At 40.2% G+C, this 16,583-nt stretch overlaps 1 protein-coding gene across 3 annotated transcripts in view; it reads right to left on the reverse strand.

Moving 5' to 3' along the window:
• LOC122639941 (mediator of RNA polymerase II transcription subunit 13) overlaps nucleotides 1-16,583 on the reverse strand; it is a 62,408-nt gene that overhangs the window by 41,061 nt on the left and 4,764 nt on the right. For 2 of the 3 annotated variants that reach the window (XM_043832994.1, XM_043832995.1), the window contains exons 7-11: nucleotides 8,233-8,310; nucleotides 8,027-8,109; nucleotides 1,433-1,507; nucleotides 962-1,307; nucleotides 824-883 (exon numbers count right to left, since the gene is read on the reverse strand). In XM_043832994.1, the coding sequence (XP_043688929.1) occupies nucleotides 824-883; nucleotides 962-1,307; nucleotides 1,433-1,507; nucleotides 8,027-8,109; nucleotides 8,233-8,310 (642 nt within the window). Of the gene's footprint in view, nucleotides 1-823; nucleotides 884-961; nucleotides 1,308-1,428; nucleotides 1,508-8,026; nucleotides 8,110-8,232; nucleotides 8,311-16,583 lie in introns of all 3 variants that reach the window. The other variant, XM_043832993.1, reaches the window with a different exon arrangement.

Consider the following 16,583-nt stretch of genomic DNA (forward strand, 5'->3'; position numbering starts at 1 on the left):
ACGGAGAGATTTTTTGGCCAGTCGGGCCCACGATGTAAATAGGTATGTAATGGCGTCCAACCCAAAAGCCCGAGCTTCTGGCTGGAGAGGCCCTTCCAAGGTTATAATCCAAACTACCGCACATTATCCGACCGATGTGGGACTAAACTCCCATCCCATTCCTGGCCATGGAGCGCATTCACTGCATCAATATGGCTGGGCTGGGTTGGGCTGAGCTGGGCTGGGCTGACATTGCCTCCTAAAACCAAACCATAAATGTTAGCCAAGCCTAATTATCGTGGCCTATCTAGAATTATATATACAAATTCAAATGCAGTAAATCACTTTTAGTGTATGTATATTCTACACTCTTTATAAAAAGCGGGGGTATAATCCACTGAGCTATGGATTTGTTTTCTTTTATTCCTGTTTTGACTCTTTTCCCTCCCTATTTAATCATAGATGTCAATCACTCAATCTATCGCTTCGCTGGCCTGACCCAAATCAATTGTACAGTACACAGTATACGCACTGATACCTTCCTTGTTCTAATAAGATAGGGGAAAAAATTACTGGAACTGAAAATTTGAAGCAAGAGACAGCTTTGGCTGGGCTATTTGTGCACAGTACACACATCACCAAAAGATTAAAATGCTTACATATGCTAAGCCAAACTTAGTGTTAGTGTGTTACAAAAAGAATCATGGCATACAACAATTTTCATTTTGGTAACAATGGGGAATAATAACTCACTAACTAAAACAATGGTGCTAAAAGGCATAGTTTTCCTAGATTGAAGTTTGAGCATTAGTAATGACATTTAAAACCAAGAATATGGACTAACCAATCCATAAAGAAAGAGGAACCAAAAAGAGATGTACGTGCCCAATTTTGTAGCCAGAATCTGCAAGTTTGAAAATCACCATTGTTAATTAATGTAATATAAACAGCAACAGTAGTTGACAGTGAAGAAATGCCATGCCTCTTCAGAGAAGATCTAGCAAATATTGTGTGCATGACTGGGACAAGGACTGCCTCAGATGGATAAATGAATGTTCTTTCAAGAACAGGAGAATTGTCTGATGATCCTTGCTTCAGATCACCCCTGCCAAGAGCCGCTGCAGGTGCTTCAGCAAGATGAGGCTTGGAAAATTTCCCATTGGAATTAGAGAGTGACCTAAATTCCTTGTCACTTCCATTACCAGGACAGCCAAGGGTAACCTCAACATAGCAACTCTGCCCCCTAAGTTGGCAACCAGAGCCTTGCACTTGAAGAGGTATGCCAGGAACAGGGAATCCATTTGAAGACCTGACCTTGCTAGAACTGTTCAACCATATCACAAGAAATAAATAAACAAGGAGAATAAAAAGATTCACAGACACCAGTCTCAACAACTATTCTCTCCTTAGAATATCTGGAAAAATGGAGACACATGGAAAAAAATCTACCCGAAGTAAACTTGTTTCACAAGATCACTTGGACAGCATCCTGTCAGCCTTCCTCGCATTCCATGAGGAGCAACAATAACTGTCAAATTTTCAGTAGCAAAACCAATTAAAAAATGCAAAGTTCAGTGAACACCACATGTGTAGGATTCCCCATACTCACCTTTTACTTGCCATTTCACCTGGGAAATTTCAATATGGTACAGAAGCAAAGGTTTTACAGCTCAAGTAAACAAACTAGTTCAAAACAGTTATTTAGATATCTTTCTTTTTTTTTTTTTGGTTGGGGTGGGGGGGGGGGGGAGAGAGAGGATAAGAACAATTTATTGATAATAACAAATATTGACTACAAGGAACAGCTATTACAACAGAAACAAACATAGAGCAGCACAACCAGTCAGAGTTCATAAAAGACTATCTAAACCCAATAAGAATAAGTAAAACTTAAAATTACAAAAGGAATTCAAAAATATTTGTTTTAAACCAAGTAATGGTGTTTTGGGAACAGCCCAATGTTGATTTGATATAAAACATGGAAATACTGGAGTATCTACCAGACTAACTTAAGTTTTCAGGTATTATTAGCAACAGTTTTCTCTGAGAATGTGTATGCTGAATGGAAATGGCAGTTACACCCAACCATGTAGGATGTTTCAAAAAACATGGGCTATTAACAAGGAGTTAAAAACCAGGGCCTCATCCAGCACTGCCCCTAATGGTCGGGATCTGTTATAACCTTATTCATCAAGGTCAGGTTTGATATTTGAACTTTTAAAGAACCTGGGGGACCATCCAGGCTACACAGTAAAACCTTGAGTTATATGCATAGTTCGAAAACGCGTCTCGGAGGGCCATTTCAGCCAGACCTAAGAAACATTGTCTTTTTTCTATTGAATTTTGCTTGACCATTTCAGCGTGCAAAAGGCCAAAATGAGTGAAATACCGGAACAAAATAACGAAATTTTGACGAAACGGTGCATTTTTAGACTGAAATGAGCGAGATTCCGAAACGAAATGACCGAAGTTTCGTCAAAATAGTCTTTTTGGGTTCGACGTTTCGTATGAAGATTCGTCTCGGGCCATAGTTCAAAATCTCGTCACGATCTCGGAAATCTCGGTAAACTCGAGCTAGTCAAGACGAGATATGATACGAAACTACAAATGTCAAATCTCGAATAGGTCAAGATTTCGAATATTTCGAGAATCTTGGAGAAATTTCGGTGAAATCTCAAATATTTCGAGAATCTCAACCTCCTCAGTACTCATACAGTCATAGTATTGTATTGTTGGGACTCCATTGTATTCTTGTGAAGAATATTATTCGTTGTAGTTAGGTTGGGTGTCTATGTAATATGCATTGTGAAGAGTTCATTGTATTCTTGTGGTTTGTAGTAGAAACTTTAAGTCTTCGACTATTTCTTAAATAATTATTCAATATTATGTGCATTATTTCGGTGAAATCTCGAATATTATTCATTGTACTTAGGTTGGGTGTCTATGTAATATGCATTGTAAAGACTTCATTGCATGGTTGAAAATCTCGCAAAATTTCGGCGATATATCGCCAAATTTCGTATATCTCGACATGTCCGAGATATGAAACCAATCCGAAACCAAAAAATACAATATTTCGTCGATATATCGTGAGATATTGACGAAATATCGTGGACCTCACGATATATCGCGAGATATTGAAAAAGTGAAAAATAGTGTCATGTGAGGGGCCATTTTATACCATATTTCGCAGCTCTTGGTCGATATTTCGACCGAGAGCTGCTGAAACTCTATTTTTCTCTCTTCTTCCTCATTTTTTGCTCTTCTTCCTTCCTTCCAAGCATCATCCAAGCATTGTTGAAGCTCCTTGTCGCCGGGAAGACGTCGGAGGGTCATCTAAGCTCATCATCCAAGCCTATTTTCACTATTTAAGGTAAATTCTATTTCTCTAAAACTATTTTTTTTAAAAATACTTTGTACAAATGTTGTTGGATGTTGATGATATTAATATATGTTAGACACCGAAGGCCGATCTACAGCCTCACGGTGTCGAAATTTTTTTCCCATATGTATTTTTTTTTTTTTTCTGGTTTTAAAAATTCATTTTCCTACAACTAAAATAGGAAATAATTAGGGGGTAATATGACTTATATGGTAATGAATTAAATATATGTCAGACACCAATTGCCGATCTATGGCTCCACAGTGTCGGATTTATTTTTCTACTCTTAAATAATTATTTTAATTTTCGAAAATTAAGAAAAATATATAAAAAATTAAAAAAACAGAAATAAATAAGGAAAAATATGAGTTTTAAGTTTAAAAAATAATGAAAAAATATTAAAGTTATTTCTATATGTTTTGAAATGCATTACATGTATATTATGTTTACTAATTTTTGGTTTTGTTGTGTTAGGTCAATACTTATATTAACATTATATATAAAAAATTGGTTTTAATTATGTGAAAAATATAAGGGTTAGGGAAAAAATATTAAATAACTATACAAGTGTATTAGTAATCTAAAAGTGTCAATTGAAGTGCATCTACATTAAGTTTTTTAATTATTTGTGTTACTTACATTGCAGTAAACAAATATCATTATGGCGGATCGTGATAGACAACATGCGAAGGGCAAGCAAAAGGTGGGGGAAAGTGGTCAACAAAGGGGGCGGAGGGAACAAAGAAAACAGAGGGAACAAGAGAGACCAGCCAGCCAGAATAGGGGTGACATTGCATGGTTACATGGCACTCCCATTGATGGGGATAAGAGAAAATCTATATAAAACTATTGTCACATGCAATTTATGGGAGGTGGGTCCAGTAAACTTAAGCAACATCTGACTTGAGGATCTAAAGATGTTGTAGGTTGTCATATGGTCCCTACTGAAGTAACCAGGGAGATTGGTGATAGTTTGAGGGGAAAGAAGAAGAGGAAGGCTGACAAGCAAAGGATAAGAGAACAACTTAAGGATACAGTGAGGAGTTCGATGGGAGGAGGAAGACGATACAATGATGATGATGATGATGATGATGACTCCTCTGATGATGATGACATTGCAGTACCTGATGACATACAAACAGCAGAGGAGGCTAGGGATTTTAGGCGGACTGTTTCAAGGAGTAGAGTAAATTTTCAAGATGATCAGCAGAGACAAAGAGTAGGGGGTAGTGGAGGAGCTGGCAGTTCTGGAGGTCCTAGATCTTTGAAACCTTTTAAAAGATCACAATGTGTGAGGGCAGCCCCAACACCTCTACCAGTACCAGTACCACCATCAACATCTTATCCTAAATTGCATAAGAAAGGAAACAGTCAACCCAGAATCAAAGGAGCATGGAAGGGGATGAAGGGATTGGTTAAAGAATCAATAGCTAAGTGGATGCTATACCATACCATCCCAGCAAACACTGCACAAGGCCCCCATTATGATACCATGATAGATACCATTGCAGAGGCTGGCCCAGGATTCAAGGGCCCCACTCCATATGAGGTAATGAATGTTTATCTACCTCAACAAAAAAGTGAGATTGATGAGTACATTAGTGAGATGAGGAATGTGTGGGAGACATGGGGTGACTATAATGGCAGATGGATGGACTCGGCCTACAAGAAAGTCCATCATCAATTTCATGGTTTATTGTGATGGGAGGACAGTGTTCCTCAAATCTGTGGATGCATCCAAAAAGATAAAGGATGCAAAATATATTTACAGATTGTTAAAGGAAGTAGTGGAAAAAGATGTGGGTATTGAGAATGTTGTCCAGATTGTAACGGACAATGGAAGTAACTTCAAGCTGGCCGGTGAGAAGATGATGAACAATAGTAAGTACCGGCTCTTCTGGACTCCTTGTGCAGCCCATTGCATTGACTTAATGCAAAAAGATATGGGAAAGTTAAAGTTGGTGAAGACTGTGGTTGAAAGTGCAAGACAAGTCACCAACTTCGTATACAACCACTCCTATGCACTCAATCTATTAAGGGAAAAATGTGGGGGTGACTTGGTTAGGCCTGGCATCACAAGATTTGCCACCAACTATATAGCCCTCAAAAGCATTGAGACAAAAAAGGCCGGGCTGAGAAGCATGTTTGCTTCTAAGAAGTGGTTTGAATGGAAGGGTTCAAAGACTACAAATGGGAGGGAAGCACAAGCAACAATGTCATCTGAGGACTTCTGGACCAAACTAAGCAAAGTGGTGAAAGTTTTGGAGCCAGTAGTTAAAGTTCTACATGTTGCTGACTCCGCTCTGAAGGGCCCAACCATGCCAGTCCTATATGCTGCAATAGACTTGATGAAAGATAGTGTTTATATGCTGCAATAGACTTCACTGGTGAGACACAGTTTGATCATGCCACACAAGATACGGACCACGGAGCACGTGCCCCCACACCCCCACCCTCAAGAGGCGCCCTACATACATACAATAGGAAGCGTAGGGGTCGACAAACACAGTTGCAACCTGATCACATGGACATTGATAACCTATCTAGCTCTGTTGGTGGTTTGAGTATGGGTGATAGGGAGGGAGGACCGACTGGACATTGGCGTGCCCCATCTTTTGACGCACATACCACTCCATTGGCATCAGATTATAGTGCATCACAACCTTACGGTGGATATGGATATGGATCATCATCATATGGGCAGTTTAGTGGGGTAGGGGACTATGACTACCAGTCCCAGTCCCAGGGACATACTGGATCATCTTTTGTAGATAACATCTTTGCCTACCCTAGCAGACCTAGCTACCAACCTCACCAGCCATACATGCAGCCAATGCCATCGCCTCTTGCGCCGACGCCAACATCATATCACAGTGGATCATCTTCTTCACGGACTGGATCGATTGGTAACCCTAGCTTATATCCTAGGATAGGTTACCTACAGTATGTTGATGATTCCATTTACGTGACACTTGTGGATGACCACTCGTTTCTTCTCCGATTCTATATCGTGGTCCACATATGTCCTTCAAATAGAGAGCAATGGACGTCGACTCCAGCGAGGCATGAGTGGGATTGATCCAGGGAGGCACAGCAACTACTATTAGTAGTTTAGCAGTTGTAATTTGTAACTTAAGTTGTGATTTCATTGATCTATGAACTTGTGAGTTGTGACTTGCGAGTCTTGTGACTTTGACACTTAGTGTATTACCTTTAAGGCTTTAAGCATTTGAGCTATTGAGTTTTGAGTAATTGAATATTATGGAGTTTATGAGAATCATGGTACTCATCAATGTGTATTGGCTTTAACTTGATATGTGATGAAGTTAAATACTATTATTAAATATTAATTACCTAATCTATGTGTATTTAACTATTTATACATTAGGGTCGGCGACCGTATGTCAATCAAGGGTGCAAGCCCAAAACACCAATTTGAATTCATATTTTTGCAATTTTATGGTTTAAATGTGTTTATTAAGCTTAAATAAGGCTGTCCATGAAGTTTCAGGCCTAGATATGGCCAAATACCCTCCGAGATGGACCCCCGAAATATTGCAGAAAAAATGCAATATTTCGGTCATATTTTGCGATATTTCGGGTATCTCGGATATCTCGGTAGGCCCGAGATACCGAGATATCGCGAAATATTAAACCTTGCTTCATTGTATTCTTGTGGTTTGTAGTAGAAACTTTAAGTCTTTAACTATTTCTTAAATAATTATTCAATATTATGTGCATAATTTACTTGTTTTACTTGCCAATTATGTCTCATATCATTCAATCAATGTGTAGAATAGGCAATATTACATTAAGGGTTCGGCCTTTACTACCAAGTGCCAACCAAGGCTACAAATCCAAAACACAAAATTGGGTGTTTTTTTTCTTCAATTTGAACCTTTAGATATGTTTATTAAGCCTAAAACAAGCTTACCTTAAAGTTTCAGAGCCAACTATGGCCATATGCCCACTGAAACTTTAAAAAAAAAAATACACAGTCTCGCCGAGATCTCGGAAAACTTGACCTGGTCGAGACTGAGTTTTAGAACCTTGACTCAGGGGGATCGAAATTACTGAAATATTTGATGCATGGTTAAGGGGTGGGGCAGATAAGTATCTAGTGGTATCTAGTATGGCCAGATTTTGCTTATGGTGACAACCAGCATAAGCCCAATGTGTTGCCATCCAATGCAGCAGACACTAAGAAAAACTTCAGATCTCTGCCCTCTCATGTTCCTTTCAAATGTCCTAGTAGGCAATCCAAATACATTAAAAAATAAACATCATCATTAAATCATGGATTGAAGACTCGGTATCATTAACAGGTTCTACCAGATATCACATAGATGTAATGATCAAGCTTTGTTGTCTACATATGAATCAAATGCATCCTAAAAGCTTAGGTTCTCTTCTTCTGACAAAAATAAAAATTGACTCTTTGTCCAATCCCCAATGTTTTCTTTCAAATATCCTCCCATATTTATTATAAGGAAAATAAAGTAATGCGACTCTACTTGAGCAGACTGGTACTACAAGCAGACTAGATAAAAACAAAAAGAATACAAGATACTAATGCTGTCCACTCAAACTGTTCGGATGGCATGACCCCAGAAATAAAATTTCATCATGCTAGGAACCTTGAGAAAACAAGAAAATGGAGGCTACCTGGAAGCCTTCCTCCAGATTTCTTAGAAGAGAGGTGTCCCAATACTCTCTCCATGTCATCACCAGAAAGAGTCCTGATATGCCTGGAAATGAAGTGGGAAAATGCATATCAAATTGTTGCTGAATGGATGAACAAAATCAAATATAAACTAATTTAATAGGACTAGACACCATAACAAAGAAACAAGATGACAGGCTCAACGAACTTTGCAGATATTATGACATGCACGAAGATTGCCTCTTCAGTGGCTGCAAAGATAAACTCAACTGTTGGCTGCACTCTCCTACAAAAGCAAAATTATTTACTTAGAAGAAGACAAGAAAGACTCACTATATTTACTAAACTAACTCAAAAAGGCAACCAGGTAGAACATCACATAAAGGAGAAAACCATACTGCTAGTGAACTAAACTCAGGAGTCCTTTAAATAAAAATAAACATTCAATTATGTAAACGAAAAGATGAATATACCCATGGTTGGGCTTTTTTGAAGTCATAAATAATTCATGAATAAGAACCAAAATGCATAGCACAAACTAGCAGTTGGATGCAAAGTAAACTATCATTAGCATACAAAACAAGGCAGAACCACTCAGGCAATGGTAAACAAGACTTAGATGAGAGCAAGCCGCTCTCAATATACTAAGATTACCCAAATACCCTTCTATCCATTCAATCTGAACTTTATTGGCTCCATCACCGAAACCAGCAGCAGCGGATTGATTGGGAGAGTGGTTCACATATGATCTCTTCGTTTTCGGCTCTTTCTTCCTTCTCTGATTTCTATTTGTTTTCCATCTGATGGAAGGTTGATTTGGTTTGACAGTCAAGTGAAAGAACTTACTGTTCTTTTCACCTTCAGCCAACCATTTCACCCTGGACTTCTGCCTTAAGCTGGCTGATGCAGTAGCACTTGACTATTTGGACCAGTATGACCGGGTTTGGAAACCCAAGCGCAGATAGAACCAGCCCAACCTGGGTTTTGGTCTAACAAGGGCTGGTACCAGTTTAGTCAGTCTTTACGTCTTTTATTTTTTTTATTGTTTCTCTTCATATACTAGCACGTACCCAACGAAAAGGACAGATTTGAAATACAAAGTGTTTGGGTTGCTCAACATGAGGGTGTGGTTAAGTGATTCCCTCTCTCCCCTGCAATTCTGAGATTCCATCTCAGATTTCCCCCTGTTCTCAAACCGGCCCTTCACCACTGTCTACTAGATGCTCTTCATGTAACTGCAATTTGGAGACGACATATCACCTTTTCTACACTGTGATTTTGTCACAATGCTCTGGAGGTTTTTGTGGGCATATTAGAAGTTCAATGGATTCCCCCCCCCCCTCTAGGGATCCCAAAAGAATTTTAAGCAGTTGACCCAATCTATATCTCAAACCTAAAGCTCGGATTTTATTGTGGCTAATTCCTTGTGGTATCCCTTTAAGTGTCTGGAGAGAAAGAAACAAATGCATTTTTTAAGATAGTTTGAAAATGGCCCCTTATTGTACTATTATTGAAGATACACAATGAGATGGGCCAAGTCATCAAAGGAATATCAAGATGTGGTTGGCTTTCCAAATGGTAACAGCTGGGTTCTACTTCCAAGCCAAGCTACACCGGCACTAGCACCTCACGATAGGGTCCCTCTATAGGCAGCACCTTTCGTTCTACTGCTCCCCCACATGTTGATGATAAAGGCAAAGCTCCTATGGGACGTAATGAACCCGTCACTTGTTTCTACTGTCAGGAAAAGGGACATATTGCTAAGGACTGTCCACACAAGAAGAAGACCATTAATGTGGCTGCAAAGGAAGAAGCCCATAATGATGATGAAGAAGAGGACCTAGAAGCCTATCCTGCCGATGATGATGATGATGTGGCTAATTACTACGAAGGCTTGGATAACGATACAAGAGGCATTCATGTGATGATTCAAGAGGCTGCTACCCAGCCATAAGTCCAGCCTTCCCCACCCATCAAAGAGCTGCTGCCCGCCTACAAGTTCGAGCCACCTGTTAAGGATGATCTTAAGAAGCCTGATCCCGATTTGAATGACCATTCCATGATCTCCAACCATTCATCGGAGATGAATGTTTTCAAGTCGGGGAGAGCTGATGCAGCACTAAGTGTCCACACTCGAAGGAAGAAGAAGTAGGCCTGAAATTAGGGCTTAGTTTGGGAGTCGTAGCTTAGGTTTGCATTTTAGCATTTTCCATACTTAGTTTTTATTTCAGCTATTTGTAAACTTAAATTGGAGCGGTTCAAACCATGGTTCAATTTAAGTGATTTAATTAAGTCTTTTATTTAAGTTGTTAGGGACAATTAGGTCATTTATTTTAAGTTTTAAGTTGTTTTATTAGGTCCCCACCCCTCCACAATTTAGTGAAGGAGTGTTTTGCTTAGACTAGGATTTTGGCCATTGGCCTTCTATTATAAATATTAAAATTCGTGGGAGGCTCCCCCACAGTTGATTAATTAAAAAAAAAAAAACAGAATTTGTGCTGCCGCCATTGTTGCTGCTGCTGTTCCTTGGGAGTGTTGCATCCTTGTGGTTCTTTTTTTTTTTTTTTTTTTTTTTTTTTACCCCGAATGTTACCTGGGACCCGGGACAGCCCCTAGCATTTTATTTATCTCCAAAAAGAATCAAAGAATACAAGAGGGGGACATTCCACCTTACCTCATCCCACAGTTCACTAACACACTAGAAACTGAAGACCCTCACTAGGGTAGACCACTCCCCGTACAAGAAAAAAACCTACTCACTAGAATCTGAAGACTGGCATCCCTGCCCTGTTTTCCCTAATAATGCCTGCGAAACCCCCACCCGTAGCAAACTCTCTGACAAAGCTTTCCAAAGGCCTTTAAGCCTGAGGGAGAGGCCTACATCCTCAAGGAGCCAAATTCCCAATCTTCCTTCCTCCAGCGGCCTACAAACCTTCTGCCAATTCACCCAGTGTCTGCGATTACCCAATTCTGAGCTGCCCCAGAGGAAGTCAGCAAAAATCCCATCATTTCCTGCGAAGGGCCGCTTTAGGCAGATCCAGAGTGGCCAGAACATGAATCGGCATAGAAGAGAGCACATGCCTTAGAAGCGTGACACGACCTCCAGAGGACAATAACCTTCCTTTCCAACCCGCTACTTTACTCCTGATCTTCTCCACCAGCCCATCAAAGTAACAAATTCTGCGTCTACCCAAGTAGAGGGGAGCTCCCAAGTAGGTGATAGGGAGCGACCTCCTAGGGAAGCCAGTGACCGCCCCAATCATACGGGCTGCAGCCGCTGAGGCTTTGTCCCCCAAAACAAAACAGCTTTTTTGCCTGTTAACGAGCTCTCCTGAAAAGCCTTCATATCTGCCAATGAACCCCATAATTTGCTTGAGCGAGCTCTTCAACCCTCGGGAGAAAATGATGGTGTCGTCTGCAAAGAGGCTATGAAAAACCCCAGGGCACCCTCTTGGAAGTTTGTAAAACGCTGCATGCCCATCAACGAATAGCCCTTTTAGTCCCCTGCTTAGAACCTCTTCCGCCAGAATAAACAGAGCAAAGGAGAGGGGGTCCCCCTACCGCACCCCCCTGGAGGATTTAAAGAACCCGGACTGCCTGCCCCCCATCACAATAGAAAACCAGCAGTTCTCCACGGTCTTCCTTATTAGAGAAATCCATTTGTCCCCAAATCCAAACCGAGAGAGGACCAACCAAAAGAACTTCCATTCTACCCCGTCATAGGCCTTAGCCATGTCCAGTTTGAGAATCCCGTTACCACTCCTCGTCTTCCGGTTCAAGTCTTGAGTCACCTCCTGAACCATGGCTATATTATCATGTATGCATCCTTGTGGTTCTATCAAGGTGGAAAGGATAGGTGGATCTCCTACGACTCCTTGCATCGAGACAATCGAGAGGATCTCCATTGAAGGTGGTTCTATCCTTCTCCATTGCTCAAGCTTGCTGCCAAAGTAGTCTGCTTCAGATTGACATCCAATTTCTGTTTCTAATCCTCTAATCCCTTCCCCAATCGATTCCCCTTTATTTTTATTTGAGTTCCATAAACCCTAAACACCCTTAACTCTGTCCAGCATCAATCCTTCATCAGAACTCCCTCATATTTGGACCACAGCTTCCCCTTACCACCCCCTCCACTCAATCCTAAGTTGCTGCCCCAAATTATCACTAAAACCCTAATTCCCTTCTCCTCTAGTAAAACCTTAAAACCCCAAAAGCTTCCTAGACCTAACCAGCCATCAAAATTACACCATACTACAGTCGATTCTCCTTCCCGTTGCCCCTATCACTCGGCCAGAAGCCCTGGTCCAGATTTCTATCTTAAACCCTAGTTTTAGCTACTTTCCCTGTTTCCCAAAACCCGAAAGCCTAACCCTAACTTTCTGGAATTTAGAAACTCATTCAAACCTAACTTAACCTATACCATTAACTTCCTCTAGACCTGCCTAGTTTTATCACCTATCACATTCACCTATTATTCTAACCTCAACCCTAGGAATTGACCTAAACTTCAATTCTGCCCTATTGCAACTGCAGAATCAGCAGCCCCTTGATTTCTTTATCATCAGATCCTGGATATTTGGCCTCTAGTAGGTCCTTTGCCTATCTAGAGCTACATTACTTCCATTAATACAAATCAGACTGCAGAAGACCTCAAGCGTTAAACCATCAGGATCTCTAAATATTCCTTCAATAACAGTTGGGCCAAGATATCCAAAAGGACACTGGCAAAACTTTAGTTTCAACCATCGCTTTTGAGCCCTTCCACAAATTCAGTCCAATCATCTCATAGTGTGAAGAACAGTCAACTTGTGTTTAGTGACACTTTATTTAACTCTTACTGTTCTTTCAAACCAAAAGCATTAAAAGCTCTAGCACACACAGCCTCAAAAATGGACATGTAATTTTCATTTTAGTGAATTTATTTAGTAAAAGGTGCACCTTCAATCAGAGTAGTTCCAAGAAAATCTATGATGCAGGCCATTTTTGGCCCAAGACCAAGCCCAGCCGCGGGTTAAGCTGGCCAAGCCTAGGCCTGCGAATTTCTTTATTGGTGGGGCCCTTGTAAGCTAGCTGATGCAGATAAATCACCAAAAGAGGCTTATTTTGATGGGAATAAGTCTAGGTTTAGGATATATACATGTTGGGCCTTTGGTCCCATGGGTTTTCAATGTAATAGGTCACTTTTATAGACCTAAAGTAGGCGTAAAGAGGTTGCATACGGGATTAGCTTCTATACTTAGTTTATTTTAATGTCTTAGTGTCTTAAATTGAAACGTCCAAAGCTGGTTGAACCAGTGGATCAATTTAAGTTATCTTTTTTTATTTAATTTGTTCTAAGTTGTCATGTGAGTATGTGACCACTTAAAGAAGTCGCATGACTTATTTTAGGCTCTTAATAAAATTCGGCCAGGGGTGGATATTCTCTTCTCCTAGGCTGAATATGATCCCTAGGACTGTTATGAATTGGCCTTATGGCCATTATAAATAAAAAAAGGCAACTGTGGGGCTCCTTTTTACGTCACTGTTTTTAGAAAATATTGCTCTTGCAAGCTGCTGTCTGCAACTTCCTCTTCTTCAAGAAGACTTTTGTCGTGTGTGATCAAGACTGGTGGGATTGGAGTTCGATCCTATCGACACCTTGCAGTGTGAAGCCCGGGTGATTCTTTGAAGCTTTCCTTCAAGTTACTTGAAGATTTCTTTGAAGTTCTAGTTAAAGATCCAATTTTTGTTCAAGTTTAATCCTCAAACAAGCTGCTGCCAAGAGTAATCTGCAACTACAGTAAGTTTGACAGTTGAGACATTCCCATCCACACAATTCTTCTTCTAATCCTCTCACAACCCAACCCTAGTTTTCCCCCCTTTTGTTTTTCAATTCCCCATAATCTAAAACCTATCTAGACCACACCCACCATCACAATCTGCCCATATTCCCATTGAGTACTCCCCTAACCCATAGAAGAACTCGATCCACTTTGTGGCCCCATCCTCCCACTCAAACCCTAGAAACTCCCACTTCCATTAAAACCCCATAAACACTAATTCCTGTCCAGCATATTTCAACCATTAGAAAGCCACCATCAGCTGACCGAGTGCTTCTCTCTCCCTTAGAAAAATTCCATCCAAACCCCTACCCTAAATTCCCATCCAAAACCCTAGATTCCATCAACTGCCGCTTTCTAAAAACCCAAAACCCTAACCCGAACTTGATGCCTATTCAAATTTAAATACTTCCCTCCATCAAAACATCTAAGGACCTTCACTGATACATCAACTTGACACAACCCACACATCAAAGCCTAACCTTAATTTCACCAAAAACACCTATTTTAGCTTAGCCGATATAGTGTTCATAGCAGATCATGGTTTACTGGCTTCTAGTTGGTCTCCTACCAATCTAGGACTACATTACTAACCCAAGAAGCCACTAGAATATTTTAATGTGTCTTTTAGTATTCCTAAGTATTTATTTATTTTTGGCACTTGCCTTTCCCAATTCCTAGGCTCAGTTATTGAGTTCTTTTGAGTTTCTAGGTGCATTAAAGTGTCTTTTCAGCATGGTACAAGACTTCGGTGATATCTCGCCGAGATCTCGCAAAAAAAACTCGGTTTCGTGAAGTCACGAAACGAGAGGATAAGTGACACAGGATTTGTGCAATATCTTGGTCGAGATGTTGGTACCTCGCCAAGATCTCGTAATGTAGTCCTAGATAGGAATATAGGATAGGATCCTACTAGGAGCCAGGCAAACAGAAGTTCTGAAACTGCTAGCCGATTGGGGCAGATTGGGGTCTTTTAGGTCAAATCTAGGGTTAGGTTTACGAATTTGGAGATGGGTCTTATATGGTATTAATAGGCAAGTTTAGGGGAAGCTAAATATGTAGGTTTGAATGATGTTTAACTAAAATTTTAAAATTCAGAAAACTAGGGTTAGGGTTTCGGGTTTTGAAAAATAGGAGAATAGGTGACATTAGGGTTTAGGATTGGATTTTTGGAGAGGGCATTGGATCGAGTGTTCTAGGCAGTAAGGAGGAGGTTCGGCTGTGTTTTGAATGGTTTTGGATGGCTAGATAGGTCTAGGCAGTAGTTAGGGTTTTTGGGTTTTAATAGGGTTGAGGGGAATTAGGGTTTTGAAGGGAGAATGGCCCTAGGGCTCAGATCGAGTGTAAGGGGTGAGGAGAGGGAGCTGTCATCCAATTCTGGTGGTGTTCTAATGAGCGAATGGTGCCGGACAGATTTTAGAAGAATTAGGGTTTATGGAACTCAAATAAAATAAAAGGGGGTGTAAGGGTTGGCTGAAGAAGGTTAGGAGAAGAAGGGGGTGACTGAAACTATTAATCAACTTACCGGATTGAACAAAACTTCAATGGCAGCTTGAAGAAGACACTTTGAAGAATAACCTCCCGATCTACAAGATGCAAGGAATCGTAGGAGATCCACCTACCCTTTACCTTGATATGACTCACAAGGTTTCCTTGATGTTACCCACAAGGAATACTCTCAAAGAGCTAAACAGTAGCAGCAGCAATGGCAGCAACAGCAAACGAAATTTGCAAAATCTAAGTTGTGGGGGAGCCTCCCACAATTCTGTTATTAATAAAGGCCTAGGGGCCAAATCCTAATACAAAAACTAAATTATTTCTCTCTTCCAAAATCGTGGAAGGAGTGTGAGACTAATAAACAACTTAAAAACAAAAAGACGTATTTACCCTAACAACTTAAAACACTTTAAATAGCTGAGATTCCTAAGTAACCAATAGGATATAAGATCCTACTACCCAATAGGAACGCTTAATTAGACCAATTTAAATGAACCAATTGGATGCAACCAATTTGAACCGGTTCAATTAAAAACACAAAAATAAAACTAAGTATAGAACTAATCTAAGGCTGAAATAAACTAAGTATAAGATTTTACTACGGCTCCCACTATGACCCTATGCTTAGGGAGGCTTCTTTAACTCGAGGAGGCTTGGATCTACATCATCTCATGGTATATCTTGATCTCGATTCGACTCAGTCGGAAACCAAGCTATAAAAAGGCACCCTCTCGGAGAGATTTCGACCTCAACTCTAAATCTCACCCCACTCGCTCTGCTATGAAGGAAAAACACATGGAGGTGAGGATTTTGGTGCTTTTTTTTTGGTAAATCTCACCTCAAGTGAAAATTAAAGCTTGGAGAATCAAGATTGAAGCTTCAACAACAAGAGAGTGATTTGGTGCTTTTTTTCATAGATTCATGATCAATACTTGTTTGTTGACTAAGTAGTTTTTATATGTGATACAATATCCACCATAGTTATCAAGGCGCCGCCTAGCGTCCAGGGGAAAATATGGGAGCAAGGCGGTGGAGCGCCTTATGGTATGTAAGAAAGGCGACCGCCTTGGTCACCAAGGCGACGCCTTAGGACGCCTTGTGACCAAGGCGGTCGCTTTTTGTTGTTAAATTTATTTTATGTATTTACTTTTTTATTCTATTTCCTAACTTATTATTTGAAAGTGTATATGGAGTATCTACACTAAGATACATTGGATCAATATTATAAAAACCCCATTTATTT

The sequence above is a fragment of the Telopea speciosissima genome, chromosome 9 (assembly GCF_018873765.1).
Source record: "Telopea speciosissima isolate NSW1024214 ecotype Mountain lineage chromosome 9, Tspe_v1, whole genome shotgun sequence".
NCBI classification, from domain to species: Eukaryota; Viridiplantae; Streptophyta; class Magnoliopsida; order Proteales; family Proteaceae; genus Telopea; species Telopea speciosissima.